Source organism: Mustelus asterias, chromosome 26 (assembly GCF_964213995.1).
Source record: "Mustelus asterias chromosome 26, sMusAst1.hap1.1, whole genome shotgun sequence".
NCBI classification, from domain to species: domain Eukaryota; kingdom Metazoa; phylum Chordata; class Chondrichthyes; order Carcharhiniformes; family Triakidae; genus Mustelus; species Mustelus asterias.
Genome location: NC_135826.1, coordinates 28,191,168 through 28,214,694, shown reverse-complemented (window position 1 = coordinate 28,214,694; position 23,527 = coordinate 28,191,168). Strand labels below are relative to the sequence as shown.

Genomic DNA, 23,527 nt, shown 5'->3' with positions numbered 1-23,527 from the left:
TATAACCACCCGAGGGGGCAAACGAGATTTAACATTTTGCCTGAAAACTGGCATATCCGACAATGCAGTGCTGCACTGGATTATCAGCCTAGATTGCACGTTCAAGTGAGGCTTGAACCAACAGCCTTCTGATGGAGAGGCTAGGGTGCTGTCATGAGCCTGATACAAAGTGCGGCTCATAAATGAGGCAAACCATGTAGAAACAGTATTGTGTGACGTGCACTCAATGATACAGACAAAGCAGTCACTAATTTCAAAGTTTAAAGTTAAGCTTTATTTATTTGTGCCACAAGTAGACTTGCATTAACACTGCAATGAAGTTACTGTGAAAATCTCCTCGTCGCCATACTCCGGCACCTGTTCAGGTACACAGAGGGAGAATGCACTTAACCAGCACATCTTTCGGGCTATGGGAGGAAACCGGAGCACCCGGAGGAAACCCATGCAGACAAGGGGAGAACGTGCGGACTCTGCACAGACAGTGACCCAAGCCGGGAATTGAACCCTGGTCCCTGGCGCTGTGAGGCAGCAGTGCTAACCACTGTGCCACCATGGTTGGTTAAGCCATCTAATCTAGGCAGCAAAAAGTAAAATGCTGCAGATGTGGAAAATAGAGATAAAAGAGAAACTACTAGAGACACTCAGCAAGTCAGGGAGTATTTACGGAGAGGTGAAAGTAGGGTTAAATGTTTTAGATCTTCTGCCAATTGTCCACCCAAGAAGGCAGTTGGGGTTCTGGTGAAGGGTCAAAAGGAAACAAAATGTTTAACGTCACTTTCCTTCATAGATGCTATCTAATCTGTTGATGCTTCCAGCATTTTGTGTTTTTTATTTCAGCCAGGCAGCTGTTGACATACTGCAATTTGTCTCAGCACTCCAGTTAGTGAGGTAAGATTCATTCACTCCCAAATGCTTTCCAGTGATCTCTGACGATACAATGAATGAATGTATTAATGTAGAGGTGGAATGGTTGGCCTTATCAATCCAAGCCTGTAAGGGCATTGAAGTGAAATTAAATCTATTGCTGAGGGGTGTTGAATTAGCTTTGTTTAAAGTGACACAAAATGAGACCAGGACTAAGCCCAAGTGTGGTTGCTTTCACAATGTTTTAATCAAATGATTTAGCAAAATATGTTTAAATCCCATTTAATTTGTTCCTCTCAACATTTATTTCACATACCAGCCATGTGATTGGCAAGATGGCATTCTGTAATTATTTGATTGTTCAATGAAAGATATGGTCAAATGGACTGTTGTAAAATTTACCATCTCAACACTATGCCTGTGTGGTTAACACACCACTTTGAAAGAGATGTGTTTGAAGTGGAATAGTTGAACACTCATTCCATTAACTAAAAGGCTCTGATTCAATTTAATTATCATCTTTGAAAAAAAATCACTTTTCAAGCACATAGTTTCAGCACACATAACAGTAATTCGATGCAACAGATGTGGGGGATGACCCATTCCTGTCTAGGTTCTTGATGCTTTATACACCATTCTGCATCAGCATCTTCAGAAAAGCAGAGCTCCAGGACATCAAAGACATTGTAAAGAAAATCAAAACAAATGTTCAAAAGACAAATGGAAATAACTTAATACATTACACTTTTGATTGTCCTATTTAGCAGTATTTGTTTTATGAACATGTTTCTTTCTTCGTCTGAAGGCACTGATTTCTTGTTGGGGTAGCATTGCATGGGTGCCTCACATATCTCATCCAAGTGCACTGAACGGTTACATCCATTTTAACCAATGTCAATCCAGCAACTACTTAATTGCACTAATAGATGCCACTTGTTATAGGAATAGAAGTAGAAAACCTGCTTGACATTTCTTCCTACTTTTTCCTATGAAGGACACAAAAGACATCTGTAGCTACCTCAGTTAAGAGGAGTTACTTATCATATAGACAAGGGGTTGCATTTGGGTCTTTCCTGATCTGCTTGGCTCAGCCACACACTACGTAAAATCAATGAGTCTTGCTGGAAAAACAACAGTATGTTAATGCCATGCATCATTATCGTGAACATTGGCCAACAAGTTCAGGGATTAGGAGATGTGGCGTCAGTTGTGAATATCCATCTATTTACACCATTCCATTTGCTTTGCATGAATGGCATCTTGCCCTCATCCTCCCCATCATTTTAAGACTAGCTGGATTTGTTTATTAATTGTCCAGTAAACTCATAAATCTGATAATTAGCATCACAGGCACTCTTTAAACTGTGATAATTGTTGATGCATTGAGAGTCAACCAACCTCTCTGGCCCCTCATTCAGATACAGCCTTTTGGCTAAGATCAAGCATAGGATCAGGTGTAATGCCTATTTTGTCAGCTTCCATCTAGTCTGTCCAATTTGTGGGGACTGTGAAATGGATTCAATTTGAATTGGCTTTTGAAATAAAGGAGATGGATTAAGGGTTTGCCCTGTCCACTCTGCTCACTGGCTTTGTAACTCAAAGAAAGGAAGAATTTAAAAAAAATTCAGATAAGAAGATTTTTAAATTGTAAATTTTAAATGTGCCTTCTTGCTTTACTTTCTCCATGTTCCCTTTCTCTCTCTCAATCCAATATCTCCTTTACTCATTTTGCTTTGTGCCCAATTTGACTGTAATTCACTCTCCATCTCAGCCAGTCCTGTTTTTTTTTAATCTCCTTAGTTATTGCAATTTTAAAAATTCATTTAGGGGACATGGACGAGACTGACTAGACCAGCATTTATTGTCTAGTTGCTCTTGATAAGGTGGTGGTGAGCTGCATTCTTGAACCGCTGCAGTCCCTGAGGTGTAGGTACAGTGCTGTTAGGGAGGGAGTTCCAGGATGTTGACCCAGCAACAGTGAAGGAACAGTGATATATTTCCAAGTCAGGATGGTGAGTGGCTTGGAGGGGAACTTCCAAGTGGTGGTGTTCCCAGGTATCTGCTGCTCTTGTCCTCCTAGATGATGGTGGTCATGAGTTAGGAAAGTGCTGCCGAAGGAACATTGATGAGTTCCCTGCACCGCATCTTGTAGATGGTACACAGCTGCCACTATTCGTCGGTAGCAAAGGGATTGAATGTTTGTGAAAGAGGTAGCAAGCTGCTTTGTCCTGGATGGTGTTGAACTTCTTGAGTGTTGTTAGAGCTAGACTCATCCTGGCAAGTGGAGAGTATTCCATTAGACTCTTGATTTGTGCTTGGAGAAGGTGGACAGTCTTTGGGCATCAGGTGAGTTATTCCCCACAGAACCTTTAATTTTGGGATTAAGTGTTGGCCCTGCCGTTCACTCAAGATCCAGATGCCCTGTTGCCCTCTCCACATTTTTATCATATTTCCAACAAGTTAAATTCAAAAAAAGGCTTTGAATTGTAAGGATGCAGAAAAAGTATCTTACTTGTTTTCACTCACTAACATCCACCTTATCCGAGAAAACAGATTTGAGATCCATCTCCTGGGATGCAGCAAGTTATGATGAGATGTAGTTGAATAGCTCCAGGTAAATGACTATCCAACTCTCTCTTCAATTCACATAATAGGGCTACCCCCATACTGTAGCCTCTTGGTAAAATGGAGTTGTCATTGATTACTTGAGCAAAAACATTGACAGGTGATGGGACCCTCAACAATGACAACTGATAGAAATGGTCAGATTTAAAGCTCATGACGCCACCATATTGTTTTCCTTCAGGAGGTTGAAAATAAATGCAGTGACCAACATCAATGTTCCATAAAAGACAAGAACTGAAATCATATATGACTCATGGAGTAACCTGCTAAACCAGCAACATAACCAACCACATCCACTCCAATGTCTGTATAAAAGAAGGAACCCAAATGAAACCACTAGGGTTGGAAATTTGGGGTCTAAAGTTTTTCTACCATATAATTTACATGGTGCACACCAGAATAAGCATACAATTGAACATTTGTGTGTTCTGCACCAGACTACTTTACCCCAGCAATTGGGCAATTCTGCACAAACTGCAGTACCACTGATCTGAAACTATTCTTTTCATGACCCAGATTAGTATGAACCTTGTGAAAAAAGTCATTACAACAGGATCCAAAATTATGTTCAGACAGACCTCATCACAACAGCCACTTTATAAAACAATTTTTAACAGCAACACTAGTTCCCTTTTATGAACGGTATTCCATAACACTATCTGGGTGCTAGCCAATACTCAAGTCATAAGACCAGTGATGGAATGGAGGGCCTTTTTGTTGACTGATCTACATTTGCCAAATGTACAAACTATATTGATGCAAAACAAGAGGGGGGGTGGGGACAAGAGAGAAAGGGGATGCAACACCATTTGTTTAAAAAATGATATGGTTAGGATGGGTAGTGGCATCAGCTTTGCACACACATCATGTGTGCACTGTAATCTGTATGTGAAATAAAGCAAATCATTGACGCAAGGGCTGGAGACCATCATAACATCAACTTCAGCTTTGAATCCATTGTAGACCAACAAAATGAAGTTTCAATATTTAAAATGATTTGAACATTAAAGCAATCATTAACTCAACTGTTTTACTAAAATATTGAACTTGCTAGCACAACAATAGTGGAGACAAATAGCACAGATGCATTTAAAGGAAATGAAAACTTTTATTTACAGAAAGCTCTTCACAACCACAGGATGGTGCAAAGTTCTTTCCAGCTAATGAAGTGCTTTATGTTGGTGATGCAGTAAAGGGAGCAGCCAATTTGTAGACAGCAAGCTTCCACAAACAGCAATGTGATAATGTCCAGATAGTTTTTTTTTACTTCGATAGAGGGACAAATATTGGCCCTCAGTTAATTCCCCTGCATTTCTTCAAAATCGTGCTGTGGAATCTTTTCCGTCCAACTGATGGACAGACAGAGTCTCAGTTGAATGTCTCCTCTGTAAATGACATCTGACAGCGTAGCACTCCCTTAGTCTGCATTGGATTATCAACTTTGATTGTTGTGAATTGCAAGTCCTGTGAGAAAGGTCTAGGAGGTTGTGCTGATTAAAGTTTGTGTAGACCATAGACTGAATGACCTATTTCTGTGCTGTATATTCTATGTAACATAATGCAAGAGTGACTCAGAGCTGACAGTTAAATTTGGGTCTGCAGCTTTGTTTTGTTCTAAGTAAGCAATTTCAAAACAGTACCTGTAACACAATGTCTTTACATTATGGATAGAGCTATTGATTTTTATTTTTGAAACTTTAAATTTGAAAGACTACTATAAATAAATAAATACAGGATGATGGCAAAGAAATTCAAGGTAGTCCGTTAGTCAAGCCGCGTCAATGGCATTACAAAGGATTATTTGATCCATATCAAAGACATTAGTACATACACACGAAGTTATACACTTGTCATAATAACTACAACAACTTGCACTTATATAGCATCATTAACATAATAAAAACCCCAAAGCTTTTGATAAGGTCTCACATAAGAGGTTAATGTGCAAAATTAAAGCAAAAGGTCTTGGGGGTAACATTTTGTCATGGATTGAGAATTGGTTAGCAGATAGCAGGAATAAATGGGTCTCTTTTGAAGTGGCAGGTGGTGACTAGTGGGGTCAACAGAGAACAGTGCTTGGGCCCCAACTATTCACAATATACATCAATGATTTGGATGAGGGAACCAAATGTAATATTTCCATGTTTGCTGATGACACAAAGCTTGGTGGGAATGTAAGTGGTGAGGAAAATGTAAAGAGGCTTCAAGGTGATTTAGACAAGTTGACTGAGTGGGCAAATATATGGCAGATTCATTATAGCATAAATTGTGACGTTATCCACTTCGAACAGAGAAACAGAATGACAGAGTATTATTTAAATTATAATAGATTTGGAAATGTTGATGTACAAAGGAACCTGGGGTCCTTGTACACCAGTCACTGAAAGCAAACATGCAGGTACAGTGTGCAGTTAGGAAGGCAAATGGTATGTTGACCTTCATCGAGTACAGGCGTAAGGATGTCTTACTGCAACTGTACAGGTCCTTAGTAAGGAGGGTAGGCCATTTAGGGTTGAGACGAGGAGAAACTTCTTCATTTAGAGGGTGGTGAGCCTATGGACTTCTGGGCGGCACGGTAGCACAGTGGTTAGCACTGCTGCTTCACAGCTCCAGGGTCCTGGGTTCGATTCCCGGCTCGGGTCACTGTCTGTGTGGAGTTTGCACATTCTCCTCGTGTCTGCGTGGGTTTCCTCCGGGTGCTCCGGTTTCCTCCCACAGTCCAAAGATGTGCGGGTTAGGTTGATTGGCCAGGTTAAAAATTGCCCCTTAGAGTCCTGAGATGCGTAGGTTAGTGGGATTAGCGGGTAAATATGTGGGGGTAGGGCCTGGGTGGGATTGTGTTCGGTGCAGACTCGATGGGCCGAATGGCCTCCTTCTGCACTGTAGGGTTTCTATGATCTACCACAGAAGGCTGCGGAGGCCATCTGAATATATTTGAGGAGGGAATAGATAATTTCTAAACTCAAAGCATCAAGGAGTATGAGAGAATGGCACTGAGATAGAAGATCAGCCATGATCATACTGAATAGCAGATTCGAAGGATCGAATGGCTTACTCCTATTATGTTTCTACCCTACTAGTTACAACCTGGGGATTCAGGGTAGACCATTTAGGATGGAGCAAAGAGATATTTCTTCACCCGAAGAGTGGTGAGCCTGTGGAATTCATTATCACAGGAAATAGTTGATGCCAAAACATTGAATGTATTCAAGAGGCGGCTGGATATAGCGCATGGGATGAATGGGATCAAAGATTATGGGGAAAAAGCAGGATTAGGCTACTGAGTTGGATGATCAGCCCGAAGGGCCAAATGACCTCCTCCTGCTCCTATCTTCTATGTTTCTAACCTCAGTTTGACAAGCAGGATATCTCTTTCGTAAAACCATGCTGACTTATTCTAATTGAACTGTGCTTTTCTCAGTGCATTGATAAGACTTCCTGGTGATAGATGTCAGGCTAACTGGCCCGTAGTTCCTGGATTTCTCTCTCCCTTCTTTCTTGACTAGTGATGTTAAATTTCCTAACTTCCAATCCACTGGAATCGTTCCAGAATCTAGGGAATTTTAGAAAATCATTGCCAGCACGCCCACTATCTCTGCAGCCATCTTGGTTAGAACTCCAGACTGTAGACCATCAAGCCCTGGGGATTTGAGTCCCACAAGTTTCTCCAGCACTTTTCTAATATAAATTACATTAATTTCCTCATGCAAATTAGCCCCTAGGTTACCCTCTATTTCTAGCACAACTTGTTTTCTACTGTGAAGAAAGGCAAAAATATTTGTTCAATGTTTCTGCCATTTCCTCAGTCTCCACGTTAATTTCTCCTGACTGTTTTAAGGGACCAATGTTAAAGTTAACCGTTCTCTTCCTTTTTATATACTTATAAAAAGCTTTTACTTACTATCTATTTTTCCTGGCTAGTTTACTTTCCGACTTTTTCCCCTTTAAACTTTTTGGTGGCCCTTTGTTGGTTTTTAATACTTCAATTTCCCTGGTATAGACTGGAAATCGCTGAGAGCTGGGACTCTGAATGGGGAGGAATTTGTAAAATGCGTACAGGAGGGTTCTTTGGAACAATATGTAGATAGCCCGACTAGAGAGGGGGCTATACTGGACCTAGTACTGGGGAATGAGCCCGGTCAGGTCTTCAAAGTTTCGGTAGGGGAACATGTGGCAAATAGTGACCACAATTCTGTTAGCTTTAGGATAGTGATGGAAAAGGATGAGTGGTGTCCCAAGGGTAAGGTGTTGGATTGGGGGAAGGCTAACTTTAGTGGGATTAGGCAGAAATTGGCAGCTCTTGATTGGGAGAGGATGTTTGAGGGTAAATCCACATCTGGCATGTGGGAGTCTTTTAAGGAACAGTTGTTAGGGCTACAGGACAGGCATGTGCCTGTAAAAAAGGATAGGAAGGGTAGGATTCGAGAACCATGGATAACCAGGGAAATTGAGGGACTGGTCAAAAAGAAAAGAGAGGCGTATGTTAGGTCCAGGCAGCTAAAAACGGAGGGAGCTCTGGAGGAGTACAAAGAAAGTAGGAAAGAACTCAAATGGGGAATTAGAAGGGCAAAAAGGGTCACGAAATGTCCTTGGCAGGATTAAGGAAAATCCCAAGGCATTTTATTCATACGTTAGGAACAAAAGGGTTGTCAGGGAAAAAAATCAGACCTCTCAGGGACAAAAGTGGGGAATTATGCTTAGAGCCCAAAGAGGTAGGGGAGATCCTGAATGAATACTTTGCGTCGGTATTCACAAAGGAGAGGGATGTGTTGACTGGGAGTGTCTCGGAGGGGAGTGTTGAACCGTTGGAGAAAATCTCCATTACAAGGGAGGAAGTGTTAGGTTTGTTAGAGAATATAAAGACTGACAAATCCCCAGGGCCTGATGGAATCTATCCAAGGCTGCTCAGGGAGACGAGAGATGAAATCGCTGGGCCTCTGACGCAAATCTTTGTCTCGTCACTGGACACAGGTGAGGTCCCAGAGGATTGGAGGATAGCTGATGTGGTCCCGTTATTTATGAAGGGTAGGAAGGATAACCCGGGTAATTATAGGCCGGTGAGCTTGACGTCCGTGGTGGGGAAGTTGTTGGAGAAGATTCTTAGAGATAGGATGTATGCGCATTTAGAAAGGAATAAACTCATTAACGATAGTCAGCATGGTTTTGTGAGAGGGCGGTCATGCCTCACTAACCTGGTGGAGTTTTCTGAAGTGACTAGAATGGTTGACGAGGGAAGGGCCGTGGATGTCGTCTATATGGACTTTAGTAAAGCGTTTGACAAAGTCCCTCATGGTAGGTTGGTGCAAAAGGTTGGATCTCATGGGATAAAGGGGGAGGGAGGTGGCTAGATGGGTGGAGAACTGGCTTGGTCACAGAAGTCAGAGGGTGGTAGTGGAAGGGTCTTTTTCCAGCTGGAGGCCTGTGACTAGTGGTGATCCGCAGGGCTCTGTATTGGGACCTCTGCTGTTTGTGATTTATATAAACGATCTGGAAGAAGGTGTAACTGGGGTGATCAATAAGTTTGGCAGGACTTGCAGATAGTGAGGAGCACTGTCAGAGGCTACAGAAGGATATAGATAGGCTGGAAATTTGGGCAAAGAAATGGCAGATGGAGTTCAATCCTGATAAATGCGAAGTGATGCATTTTGGTAGAAATAATGTAGGGAGGAGCTATACGATAAATGGCAGAACCATAAAGGGTGTAGATACGCAGAGGGACCTGGGTGTGCAAGTCTACAGATCCTTAAAGGTGACGTCACAGGTGGAGAAGGTGGTGAAGAAGGCATATGGCATGCTTGCCTTTATAGGACGAGGCATAGAGTATAAAAGTTGGGGTCTGATGTTGCAGATGTATAGAACGTTGGTTCGGCCGCATTTGGAATACTGCGTCCAGTTCTGGTCGCCACACTACCAGAAGGACGTGGAGGCTTTGGAGAGAGTACAGAGGTTTACCAGGATGTTGCCTGGTATGGAGGGGCTTGGTTATGAGGAGAGATTGGGTAAACTGGCGTTGTTCTCCCTGGAAAGATGGAGGATGAGGGGAGACTTAATAGAGGTGTATAAAATTATGAAAGGCATAGATAGGGTGAACGGTGGGAAGCTTTTCCCCAGGTCGGTGGTGACGTTCACAAGGGGTCATAGGTTCAAGGTGAAGGGGGGGGGGGGGGGGAGGTTTAACACAGATATCAGAAGGACATATTTTACACAGAGGGTGGTGGGGGCCTGGAATGCGCTGCCAGGCAAGGTGGTGGAGGCGGACACACTGGGAACATTTAAGACTTATCTAGATAGCCACATGGACGGAGTGGGAATGGAGGGATACAAAAGAATGGTCTAGTTTGGACCAGGGCCGAAGGGCCTGTTCCTGTGCTGTATTGTTCTTTGTTCTATTCCCAATCCTCAGACTTGGTACTGATTTCTGCAACATTGTAAGCCTCTTCTCTAGTCTAATACTTTCCTTAGCTTTCTTAGTAAGACACGGGATGATCTTTCGCACGGAGTTTTTGAACAGAATGCATTTTTGTTAAACATTTAGAATTGTTTAAAAGTTTTATATTGTTTATTTACCATCATACCTTTGCCCAACCTCTGCCACTTCTCCTCTCATACCTATGTAATTGGCTTTGGTAAAGTTTAAGATTCGTGATTATGATTGGAGTATGTTGTTTTCAAACTTAATGCAGAATTCAAATTGTATTATGTGGATCTTTTACTACTAATTAACCCTGCTTCAATGCACAATACCAGATCTAAATTAGCTTTATCCCATGTTGGTTCCACAACACATTGCAGCAGGAAAATGTCACAAAAGCACTCTACAAATTCATCTGCCACACCATCTTTGCCGACTTGATTGCGCCAATCTACAAGAAGACCCATAACTAATATGTTGCCATTGTTACAAGCTCCAATGATTTCTTGTTTAATGTTCTGTCCAACAATATAATTGCTGTTCGGGGGGGCCTACAAACTACTCCAAAATACTGGACTAATATCAGATTCTATTATTCCCATTACTTTCCAGATTCAGTCACCCAACTGTTCCCTCCCAACCCCAGGCCACCAGTCCACTCATTCAGATCCACCTGGTGCAGAAGGGAATGAGGGGCACACGGGTCATACATGCAAACAGAGAAATACACAACGTCACACATTCCTCCATTCCTGCTGCAACTTTAAATCAGAGCCTAAGACTGGCTTAGGTTGCACGTGAGGGGGAAGACGGGTAGAATTATGAGGAAGGACAGAATGAGAGAGGTAAACGAGAGTGTGAAAGTGAGAAGGAACAAAAGATTTAAAAAGCAGTAATTGGACTCAAGGACAAACATGCACAGAAACAACAATAGGTCGCAATTTTTTTTTTTAACGATAGTATCTATGTTTTTGCAGCAAACTAAAAGATTTCAGGATTCCTAATCAAAACTGCAAAACCCATTTTATGTGAACATTCAATATTTCATAGCCCAGGAAAATTTTCCCATCACATCTGTGAGATCAAATATATAGCACCAGAGGTGGTCAGCCTCCCCAATAGCAGAAAGCATGTAAAGACTTGGAGCAAGGGAAGCAAAAAGTCAAAGAGAAAAGTAACAAAACAGGGGAAACTATGTGGGAAACAAGCAGGAAGGGAAATAGTGTTTCCCTGAGCTATGCCACAGCAGACAAAATGGTATAAAAAATCTACCCCACTATATACAAACATATATGCAAGTTATACAATTCACTAAGCGGAAACTGCTTATAGCATTCACTTATTTTTTGTGTCCTTCAGGATTTCATAAACTCCAAAGTAGGACTGAAATAGTTGTACAGGTGGCTGTGGAAGGCTAGGTCATTGAGTGTCTTTAAGACAGAGATAGATAGGTTCTTGATTAATAAGGGGATCAGGGGTTATGGGGAAAAGGCAGGAGAATGGGGATGAGAAAAAAAAATCAGTCATGATTAAATGGCGGAGCAGACTCAATGGGCTGAGTGGCCTAATTCTGCTCCTATGTCTTATGGTCTTATAGGTAGGAAACCCTGAGAATGCGATTTCCCTTTTAAGATTGCCTTGGCAATTTTAACTACAAAAAAGTTACACATGACACAATATTTTTCCTTCCATTCTCAGTGTAATCATAAATTTGTTTGCAGTTCTGCTGTTCTCCAATCAGTTACAGAGAAGTTATACAAGAGCAAAATACCGCGGGTACTGGAAACTTGAAGTAAAGAGAGAAAATGCTGGAAAATACTCAGGAGGTCTGGCAGCACCTGTGGAGAGAAACAGAGTTAATGTTTCAAGATGAAAGGTCTTTGTCCTAAAACGTTAACTCTTTCTCCTTCCATAGGTGCCCCAGACCTGCTGTATATCTCCAACATTTCCTGCCTTTATTACACTGCACACACGCACGAACATGCGTGGACATGTTGCTTTTGGCGATTCTGATTAAATCTGGGTGACGAGCAATTCTGCACAACTACCCGTCTGCCTGATTGAAGCATTCTGTTGTCAGTTCAATAGGAAGTATAATGCTAAAATTAGTGTTTGGACAACACTTCAAAAAACTGTCCACGTTCCACGATTTGTTTCTAAACTTGCGGTACTGTTATTACAGAATTTCAAAATCCAGCAGCAGATAATAAAACTTAACTGCAAAACAAATGCAACTTTGACTTTTACATGACAACTTAAAGATGTAATGTCCAAATGAATTCTTTATTAAAAAAAGAGAATTCTAAGGTTCTCCAAAAACTAGGCTGATAATTGCAACACAGCTGTATCATACAGGCCAAACAGTTAACATATAAAATTCTTAGTCTGTGCTGAGTTAACGAGTTTCAGCCAAGTTGGACCGAGAAACATCAATGTCAAGATCTCAAAAGAGGGAGTTTAGTATAACAACTCTTCTCCTATGCAACTCTAATCAAATAGAAGCTGCCTTTGAATTCTCAAACACATCATTTACATCGAAGAAAGCTACAAATGGCACCTAAAAAGTGCAATTCAAAGTTTCTTTTAATGTTAATGCTGCAACATTGTTTTTGCAGATTCTGAAACTAATTAAAATAGCAACTGTAGAAAAAAAAGTGAAAAGTATTATGGCTAGCAGAACTGAAGTCAATACATTGCCAAAAACATTATGAATTCTTTCAAATGTAATTTACAGATCTCTGTAAATCTAAAGTTAATAAAGTTTAAATTGCACAAGGCCTTTATAAAGTTTATTCCATGTGGAAACTATAATGTTCATCAGTAATTGTGATCACAGGCAGAGTTATGTTGACCCACTGGCATCTCTGGTATAAAGGCTATACAGGTCAGTCATTTTCTTTTCCAGGTGTGCAGTAAAGTGTGAAAGTATTTATATTACGAGTGGATAAAAGGGAAATGTCAGAAGCAAAATATATTGTTTATCAATAGAGCATTGTAATATCTGGTCTACAACTTCATCTGCATTACATAGAAATGTAAGCACAGAAAGGGATCACCTAGTTGAACTGCCTCATATGTGTTTATGCTCCACAAAACTTTCACCCACCCCATTAGCAAAAACCTCTATTCCTTTCTCCCTGGTTTACTTATCCAGCTTCTTCTTAACTGCATCTATGCTATTCAGCTCAACTAGTGAGATCCAGATTCCAAATATGCTCCAAGGAAGTTTCTCCTGAATGCTACTGTATTTATTAATGGCAACATTAAAGTTTATTTATTAGTCACAAGTAGGCTTACATTAACACTGCAATGCAGTTAGTGAAAATCCCCTGGTCGCCACACTCCGACGCCTGTTCAGGTACACTGAGGGAGAATTTAGCATGACCAATCCACCTAACCAGCATGTCTTTTGGACTATGGGAGGAAACTGGAGCACCCAGAGGAAACCCACGCAGACACGGGGATAACGTGCAGACCCCACACAGACAGTGACCCAAGCCAGGAATCAAACGTGGGTCCCTGGCGCTATGAGGCTGCAGTACTAACCACTGTGCCACCATGGTTTCCAGTTTTGGTCTCCCTACAAGTAGAATCATCTACTCCACATCTATCCTATCAAACCCTTTCCTTACCTAAAGACCTCCATCAGGTTACCGTTCTGGCATCTCTTTCCTAAAGAGCCCCAGCCTGTTCAACCTTTTTTAATGTTAGTGTCATCCTTATAAATCAGTTTGTATCTTGAGAACCTCAAATTATTTTTACAATATAGGAGGCCAAACTGTGCGCAGTAACTATTTACTGGGATATTTGTCATCAGAGTAACTTTAGGGAAAGGTAAACATAATTTCAGTCAGCTGCATTTTGACCTCAGCTCTTTGTCAAAAACTAATATTTGCGTAATAGTTGATATCTGTTCCAAAAATGTGGCAGGCATTCTGATGTTAATGTACCTTTAAGAAAGCTTTATTAAAAAAACATGATTTCTGCAGCTCACAGCTTCAGATGTTTCTTAGCTCACAGCTTCAGTGATGTCATTGTTGCTGAGCTGACTACGACGAGTCCTTTTATTGCTACTTAAGTGGCTTAAATGGGGTTGTACGTCGTTACTCTGGGGTTAGTTTTATGATTCTGCATTGTTAGGAAGATGGCCATATATGTTTGGACTGTTTTTGTCAGTGAGTTTAAAGTTTCATTTTCAGTTTGGAGCTGCAGGTTTGAGTTTTAGAAGGGACAGCAAGCTAAAAAGTGTTTTTCTCTCTCTCTCTGTTTTTTTCTTTGGAACTTCTCTTGTTTTCCTGAAGAGTGAAAAACTGCTGTTTTGGGGGGCTGGACCAGAGTCTCCCTGGTGTTTTGGAAGGCTGTATTGTCTTCAAACTGTTCTGAGTCTCAAAAGCATTTGACTGCAGAATTCAACTAACAGCCTCAATCCAATTATCACTTGAGCAGTAGACCTCACTGTATTGAACCTGTTAAAGGGTTGTTTATGGAGGTTGTTTTGATTGGGACAGCTTATATATATTTGTTAAGGGTTATTCATTATAGTGGTTGTTTTGTTTCTTGTTTATAATTGATAAAAGTTCTTGCTAACTTTCTTACTGTACATGTTGACTATATTCTTAAATAAACTTTGTTTGATAATAGCTCCCTAGTGGATCACTTGAATCATACCTGAAGTGAAACATCTCATGCTTACCCTAGCCAAATTCAAGGTGCAAAACCTATGGTTCAGGCGGGCTTCATAAAACACTTTGGAGTTTCTGACCTGAACCATAACAGGCATTAAATTTGACACTGATTTATGCATTTCTCCATAGTGCAATAGTGACAACACTTCAACAGACTTCAATAGCTACACAGTACTTTGGAACATCCTGAAATTATGATAGATGATGTAAAATGTAAATGCATTTCTTTCTTTACACCAGATGAAATAATCAAGTGATTGGAATGAGAATGAAGTAAAGAAGAAATGCTTTACACGTTGGAAATTTCAATTTACTTGCAGGAAAATCAATATTTGAACAAAGTTTGTGTAATATAGCGTGTAGATTAGTTTGAATTCTCTCTACTGTGTTTCCTTGTGGAACTTTGCTTTGTGCAGGCTCCAAACACTCTTGGCTGCTCTTGAGATTTAAAAAAATATCCAGTCTACACAAAGCCCTCAGCAAGTAGTTTTCCAGCTTTGGCAAGACTGAACAGAATTTGGAAGTATTGTGTTGGTGCTCCATTTCCGAATCTTTTGGTGTTTTCTTCCCTGCTTCCTGTTGTATTTCTGGTTCTTTGTGGAATTGTTTTCTTCCCCAATTTACAATTCGCTCGTGTACTGCTCAGAGATCCACTTCATTCAGTTTAAAGATTTATTTTTGTTCTTTCGGGAATAGTGGAGCAGTGGAAGGTCGATCCTTCAAACAGCACATCATTCAGCTGCAGTCTAGGTACATACTGAAGAGGAAAAAGGAAAGACATCCAAAGGTAGAGCTTGATGATTAAAAAGAGAGAAGAAAAAGGAGGCTAATGATAATTGTCAGGTTCATAATAAGATAGAGAATCAAACAGAGCACACAGAGGAAAACCGAAAAAGAAAGTAAAAGTGTCAAAGAGAGGGTACGAGAAAAGATTAGCAGATAACATAAAAGGGAACGCTGAGGCTCTTATTCTTTTCTATTCGTGAGGCATGAATATCACTGGCAAAGCTAGCATTTCTTGCCCATCCCTAACTGTCCTCAAGAAGGTGGAGTGAGCTGTCTTCCTAAACTGCTGCAGTCCATATGGTGTAGATACACCCACAGCAATGTTAGGGAGTTCCAGGTTTTTGACCCAGTGGCAGTGAAAGAACAACAATATAGTTTGGTTCTCCTCTGCATGCTCTGTATTCTGTGTGATTCTCTACCTTATTATGAACTTGATAGTTATCATTAGCCTCCTTTTTCTGTTTCTATCTCTTATGTTTAATCATAAAGGAAAGATCTAATTAAGAACAAAAATGGAAAGCTTGTGGAGATACAGATGAGATACTAAATGAATACCTCGCATTAGTCTTCACAAAAGAGAATGCTGCCGATGTCATGGGAAAGAAAGGGGTATTGAAATTGGATAGGATAAAAATGGCAAAAGAAAAATGTTAAATGTTGACAGCAGTCAGAAATAGAAAAATCACCCAAGTCCCAGGTTGCCCAAGGTTGGAAATAGAAGCGGCTTTAATCACAATTTTTAAATGCACCTTAGATGTGGGAGTGGTACATGAGGGAAAATGAGTTAGTGTGAATCAGATATTAACAGGTCAACGAAAACTTTAATTCAGGGCAAAATTGTCACTTGGAAGAACATGCTTGGGTTAACACGTCAACCAACATGGATCTATAAAAGAAACAGGGGGAGAAGAGGAGAATTTTTTTTTAAAACACTGCATAACATAAATTTATTAAACACAAGTTATAATGATCTGGATAAAAGGAAGTTGGATCTGTACTTGAACAGGGGAAAAAACTTCTGGGCCACAGAGATTGTGGCCAATTGGATAGTTTTGTTACAGTGACAGCACAGACACAATGGGTCAAATAGCCTCCTTCTATGCTGTATGATTCAATGAAATGCATAAATAAAATGACCAGTATATTAAAACAAATTCTACAATCTCCTACAGCACTAGACACAGCATGCATTTAAGATTGTGACAATTTTGTGATCACAGTTACTATTTGTATCATCAAATATAGGTCAACTCAGTATGTAGCAGTTCTATCATCAAGCACATAGCACAAAAGTACATTTTCCGAAGGTCTTCGTTAAAGTAGGAAATTGCATTTATATAGCGCTTTTCACAAGCTCAAGATGGTTCGGAGATAAAACAAAAGAACAGACTGTATCTCAATTGAATATTAAATCTCAGACAGCACCTACAAAACAGCAGACCCCTCAATACTACACCATATTATGTGGCCAAATCTTTAGAGTGGGCTTGAACCCATTGTCTATCGATAAGAGACAAAATTGCTACCACTGAACTTCGGCTCCATTTAACCAAAACTTTCTAGTTTCCTGTAAATTTCGAAAAATATTTTTCACTTATTTCTCCTTAAAGTCCTTCAACTCCAAGTATACACTTGCAAATAAATTGAGATGACCAACACTCTGATGTACTCTCACTTTCTACTATACCGCAAAGGTAATCAGCCTCAGCCAAGAGTAAGTGTCAAGTAATGTGTCAATTACTTTCATCAAGATACAATGCTAAGGAAGCAACAAAAAAAATCAGAACCTATAATAATGTTACATTCATAATGTTCCAGCAAGTCTTAGAAGAAAAATCTAAATTTAGCTTTCAGGTAAGAAGGTCACCTAACCTTCAAAGGTTAACCAAGAACAGTTGGCATTGGGTTTTTTTAATGGAAAAGATGTATTTGACAAATTTAACATAATTTCTTGAAGAAGTGATCAATTGGATTAAGGCAATATGAGTAAATGTACTGCACATGAAATTTCAAGGACATTCCACTTTACTAAACATTCAAGAATATGGTGCATCAGGAAATTATAATTAATTAGAGTGTTTGCTAATGGGCCATAACGTAAGGTCAACAGCTGATACTTAGATAGGAGCAAGATTGGAAGTCCCCGATTTCATAAATCAATTAACTTTTTTGCCTGTACACAATTAGATGATTTAGGTTGGAGTACTGGAAAAACATTTTCAAAAACGATATCAGTGTGGGAAAAGGCAAGCAATAAAGTGAATTGTAAAAGACTTCAAGAGGCAACAACAAAGTGTATAAAATTTAATGCGGAGAACTGTGTGCGATGCCTTTAATAAAGGAAAAAGAATTAGAATATATGTTCAATTGAATCATAGAATCTCTATAGGGCAGGAGGTCGTCATTTGGCCCATCGAGCCTACACCCACAACAAGCCCACCCAGGCCCTATCCCCACCACCCCATGTATTTCCCCTGTTAATCCGCCTGATACTAAGAGGCGATTTAGCTTGGCCAATAAACCAAACCAGCACAAGTTTGGACTGTGGGAGGAAACCGAGCACCTGGAGGAAACCCGCATAGACATGGGGAAAATGTGCAAACTCCACACAGATAGTCACCCAAGGCCAGAATTGAACCAAGGTCCCTGGCGCTCTGAGGCAACAGTGCTACCACTGTGCCACCCAAAGATGCAAAAGGCTGTAAAGGAGCAGAAATTGCAAGGAGGGATAAATGGAGCTTAAAAATAAACAAACCAATATTAGTGGTTTTATACTGTGGGGCAGCACAGTGACAAGCACTGTTGCCTCACAGCGCCAGGGCCCCGAGTGTGATTCCAGCCTTGGATAACTATCTGCGTGGTGTTTGCACATTCTCCCCGTGTCTGCGTTGGTTTCCTCCCACAGTCCAAAGATGTGTAGGTTAGATGGATTAGCTATGGTAAATGTATGGAGTTAAGGGGATAGGACAGGGTCGAGGGGCCTGGGCAAGATGCTCTTGGGAGACAGTGCAGACTCGATGAACCAAATGGCCTCCTTCTGCACTGTAGTGATTCTAGGAAATAGGAGGACGAAGAACAAGGCCAAAGTAGTGAAGGTAAATTTGTACAAGGCTGTAGTCGGAATCTCAGTCCAGTTTTGGATGCATTGTTATAGAATAGGGACTAAAGATATGGAATACGGAGAGTAAGTTCATTAGAATGGTAACTTTTATGAGAAACTAGTTACAGAGACTTGAGATGCTGGGATTATTTTCATTTTTACCAAAGAAAGTAAAATATGATGGAATAGTGATTTTTAAAAGTTAAAAGCGGTTTTGATAAAGTGAACAGAGAAAGATTATCCTGTGAAGGACCACCAACTTAAAACAGTTGCTATGTAAATGCACTGAAGTTTTGATAAATTTCTTTACAATGAACTGTTGAAACACAGGAAGAAGTTCAGGTAGAGATGATTCAATTTTGAAGAGGAAAACATTTGAAGCAGAAGAAGAGTGAAGGTTATGGAGCTCCTTTTGAAACACATTGACAAAGAGCAGAATAGTCACCAGTAGTCACTGAGTAGTGACAGGGTGGCATGGTATCACAGTGGTTAGCACTGCTGTCTCTCAGCGCCAGAGACCCAGGTTCAATTCCCGGCTTGGGTCACTGTGTGGAGTTTGCACAATCTCTCGTGTTTGCGTGGCTTTCCCCTGGGTACTCCAGTTTCCTCCCACAGTCCAAAGATGTGCGGGTTAGGTGCCATGCTAAATTGTCCCTTAATGTCAGGTGTAGGGGGACAAGCTAGGGTATGTGCATGGGTTATGAAGATAGAGCCTGGGTGGGATTGTGGTCGGTGCAGACTCGATTGGCCAAATGGTCTCCTTCTGCACTGTAGGATTCTATGATTCTTTATGATCTTTAAACATCTATAATAGTCAGGAAAATGCATATCATTATTCTGCATGAAATCGTATACTTGTAATATCTGTGAAAATAACTGATGTATCTCAGGTGGATTTATCTAAATTTAATGCATTGCATATCAAAGATAATATTTTCTTTGAACTGTGTCTAAATGTACAATTGATCCAATAATGATAGATCAGTTCACCAAGTTTTATAATTAAAACTGTAAGAAAGCTGGAGTTCACTGCCTACTTGCCGCCCACCCCGGTACTCCTACTGTGTAGCATTACGTTGATCACAGCAGTTAGATCTGGATTGGTTGATAAGCTAAATAAATTTAACTATGACAAACTATTCATTACAAACGAGGTCAAGCTACATAGACACATTTTTTCAGAGAAATGTCACACCTTTTTAATCTGGAGAGAGTCAGTTCCAGCCTCAAGCACATCAAGCAGATATACATACCTCAGATCAGCACACAAATTAACCTGGTAATACAATTCACTCTTGCCCTCTCGCTGGGAGTTAAAAAGCTGATTCCAAACTGCCTGGCCTTGACACCTTACTGAACATAACACAAACCAAAACACTGAAGCATGTACCAGGAAGGAAGGCCCTCCCACTTCCTCCCAGGGGATATTCAAATTCAGCAGCATAATTTAATTTGGACACAGTACCCACGACACAAGACATGAGGACCACCCCCCCAGTACCCACAAGAGGACCAGCCCCCCAGTACCCACGACAAGAGGAACGCCCCCCCGTACCCACGACAAGAGGACCACCCCCCCAGTACCCACGACAAGAGGACCACCCCCCCAGTACCCACGACAAGAGGACCAGCCCCCCAGTACCCACGACAAGAGGACCACCCCCCCAGTACCCACAACAAGAGGACCACCCCCCCAGTACCCACGACAAGAGGACCACCCCCCCAGTACCCACGACAAGAGGACCACCCCCCCAGTACCCACGACAAGAGGACCACCCCCCCAGTACCCACGACAAGAGGACCACCCCCCCAGTACCCACGACAAGAGGACCACCCCCCCAGTACCCACGACAAGAGGACCACCCCCCCAGTACCCACGACAAGAGGACCACCCCCCCAGTACCCACGACAAGAGGACCACCCCCCCAGTACCCACGACAAGAGGACCACCCCCCAGTACCCACGACAAGAGGACCACCCCCCCAGTACCCACGACAAGAGGACCACCCCCCCAGTACCCACGACAAGAGGACCACCCCCCCAGTACCCACGACAAGAGGACCACCCCCCCAGTACCCACGACAAGAGGACCACCCCCCCAGTACCCACGACAAGAGGACCACCCCCCCAGTACCCACGACAAGAGGACCACCCCCCCAGTACCCACGACAAGAGGACCACCCCCCCAGTACCCACGACAAGAGGACCACCCCCCCAGTACCCACGACAAGAGGACCACCCCCCCAGTACCCACGACAAGAGGACCACCCCCCCAGTACCCACGACAAGAGGACCACCCCCCCGTACCCACGACAAGAGGACCACCCCCCCGTACCCACGACAAGAGGACCACCCCCCCGTACCCACGACAAGAGGACCACCCCCCGTACCCACAACAAGAGGACCACCCCCCAGTACCCACGACAAGAGGACCACCCCCCAGTACCCACGACAAGAGGACCACCCCCCCAGTACCCACGACAAGAGGACCACCCCCCAGTACCCACGACAAGAGGACCACCCCCCAGTACCCACGACAAGAGGACCACCCCCGTACCCACGACAAGAGGACCACCCCCCAGTACCCACGACAAGAGGACCACCCCCCCAGTACCCACAACAAGAGGACCACCCCCCCAGTACCCACAACAAGAGGACCACCCCCCCAGTACCCACAAGACATGAAGACCACCCCTGAGTAATGATCCAAAGCCCCCCTTTAATGAGTGGGCCAGGGAGATTTGGGGAAGAGGTGGATTAAATGGAGACCCTCCACGGACAAGGTGAGAATCCCCCCCCTCCCCCTCCCCCTCCCCCTCCCCCTCCTGGCCCACTCACCTCGGTCGGCTGCTAGAGGCGCTCCGTCTCCCTCCGGCCTGTCCCTGGGCTTGTGGCTGCGGTGCCTGAAGTGACAATAGGGCCGGTTACAGGAGCCGGGCCCGGCGCCGTAAAACGGACACTCGATGCTGCGGAAAAACTCGGTGGAACGCAGCATTCTGCACTCAGGTCCCGGCCTCGGCGATAAGGCATAATCCCCCGGGGAGAAGAGTGGTAGTGTTGGAGGTGTTGTTGCAGTCGGAGGGGGGGGGGGGGGTGTTTGTTGGCGAGGCGGCCTCCCCGCTGCCGAACCGCCCTCTCAGTCGCTCAGCTCCGCCCGCCAGCCGCCGCCATCTTGCTGCCTCCCAGCCTCTGACGTCAGAGAGGGGCCCAGCCCTCAGCAGCCAGAGACTGGGGGGGGGGGGGGCAGATTAGAACAGAAATTTCATTTATATAGCACCTTCCCCCACCCACAGGACACACCCAGAGCACTTTACACCCAGGGTGGCTCGTATTCCTCAAGCTGTCGCTTGGCACCGTGGTCAGCACTGCTGTCTCTCAGCGCCAGGAACACGGGTTCAATTCTGGCCCTCGGGGTCACTGGTCTGTGCGGAGTTTGCACGTTCTCCCCGTGTCTGCGTGGGTTTCCCCCCCGGGTGCTCCGGTTTCCTCCCACACTCCAAAGATGTGCGACTTGGGTTGAAATTGTGCCGTGGCCGGCAGAGTGGTTAGCACTGCTGCCTCACAGCGCCAGGGACCTGAATTCGATCCTCAGCTTGGGTCACTGTCTGTGTGAAGTTTGCATGTTCTCGCCGTGTCTGTGTGGGTTTCCTCCGGGTTTTCCAGTTTCCTCCCACAAGATGTGCCGGTTAGGTGCATTGACCATGCTAAATTCTCCCTTAGTGAACCCGAACAGGCGCTGGAATGTGGAGACTAGGGGATTTTCACAGTAACTTCATTGCTGTGTTTAAAAAGCCTATTTGTGACAATAATAATAAATAAACTTTTAATGCAGCAGCCAATTTGCACGCAGCCAGCTCCTGCAAACCACAAGCAGTCGTGACCAGATTCATCGGGCTGGATTTTCTGGTGTGGAATTTGCACATTCTCTCCGTGTCTGCAGGGGTTACCTCCGGGTGCTCCGCTTTCCTCCCATAGTCCAAAGATGTTCAGGCTAGGTGGATTGGCTATGCTAAATTCCCTTATGTGCCCCAAGATGTGTAGGTTAGATAGATTAGCCATGGTAAATGTGTGGGGTTACAGGGTTAGGGTGGGGGAGAGGGCCTGGGTAAGATACTCTGTCAGAGAGTCAGTGCAGACTCGATGGGCCAAATGGCCTCTTCTGCACTGTAATGATTCTATAAATTCTATGAACTGGAGCATTCCAGTCTGTGATGAAGCTCGTAGTCATAGAATCATAGAAGTTTACAGCATGGAAACAGGCCTTCAGCCCAACTTGTCCATGCTGCCCTTTTTTTTAAAACCCCTAAGCTAGTCCCAATTGCCCGCTTTTGGCCCATATCCCTCTATACCCATCTTACCCATGTAACTGTCTAAATGTTTTTTAAAAGACAAATTTGTAGCCACCTCTACTACTACCTCTGGCAGCTTGTTCCAGACACTCACCACCCTCTGTGTGAAAAAATTGCCCCTCTGGACCCTTTTGTATCTCTCCCCTCTCACCTTAAACCTATGCCCTCTAGTTTCAGACTCCCCTACCTTTGGGAAATGATATTGTCTATCTAATTGATCTATGCACCTCATTATTTTATAGACCTCTATAAATCACACCTCAGCCTCTGCTCCAGAGAAAAACGTCCCAGTCTATCCAGCCTCTCCTTATAACTCAAACCATCAAGTCCCGGTAGCATCCTCGTAAATCTTTTCTGCACTCTTTCTAGTTTAATAATACCCTTTCTATAATAGGGTGACCAGAACTGTACATAGTATTCCAAATGTAGCCTTACAAATGTCTTGTACAACCTCAACAAGACGTCCCAACTCCTGTATTCAATGTTCTGACCAATGAAACCAAGCACGCTGAATGCCTTCTTCACCACTCTGTCCACCTGTATTAACCTGTACCGAGATCTCTCTGTTCTGTAACTTTCCCCAATGCCCTACTATTAACGGAGTAAGTCCTGCCCTAGTTCAATCTACCAAAATGCATCACCTCGCATTTATCTAAATTAAACTTCATCTGCCATGCATCAGCCCACTGGACCAATTGATCAAGAT

The 23,527-nt window shown here is 42.9% G+C and overlaps 1 protein-coding gene across 2 annotated transcripts in view; it reads right to left on the bottom strand.

Annotated features, from left to right (window-relative positions):
- Positions 1 to 21,669, bottom strand: part of rexo1 (REX1, RNA exonuclease 1 homolog) — an 83,422-nt gene extending 61,753 nt beyond the window's left edge. The window contains exon 1 of one of the 2 annotated variants that reach the window (XM_078198353.1): positions 21,311 to 21,669. In XM_078198353.1, the coding sequence (XP_078054479.1) occupies positions 21,311 to 21,467 (157 nt within the window). In that variant the 5' untranslated portion in view covers positions 21,468 to 21,669. The remainder of the gene's footprint in view (positions 1 to 21,310) is intronic. The other variant, XM_078198351.1, reaches the window with a different exon arrangement.
- Positions 21,670 to 23,527: the final 1,858 nt, after the last annotated feature.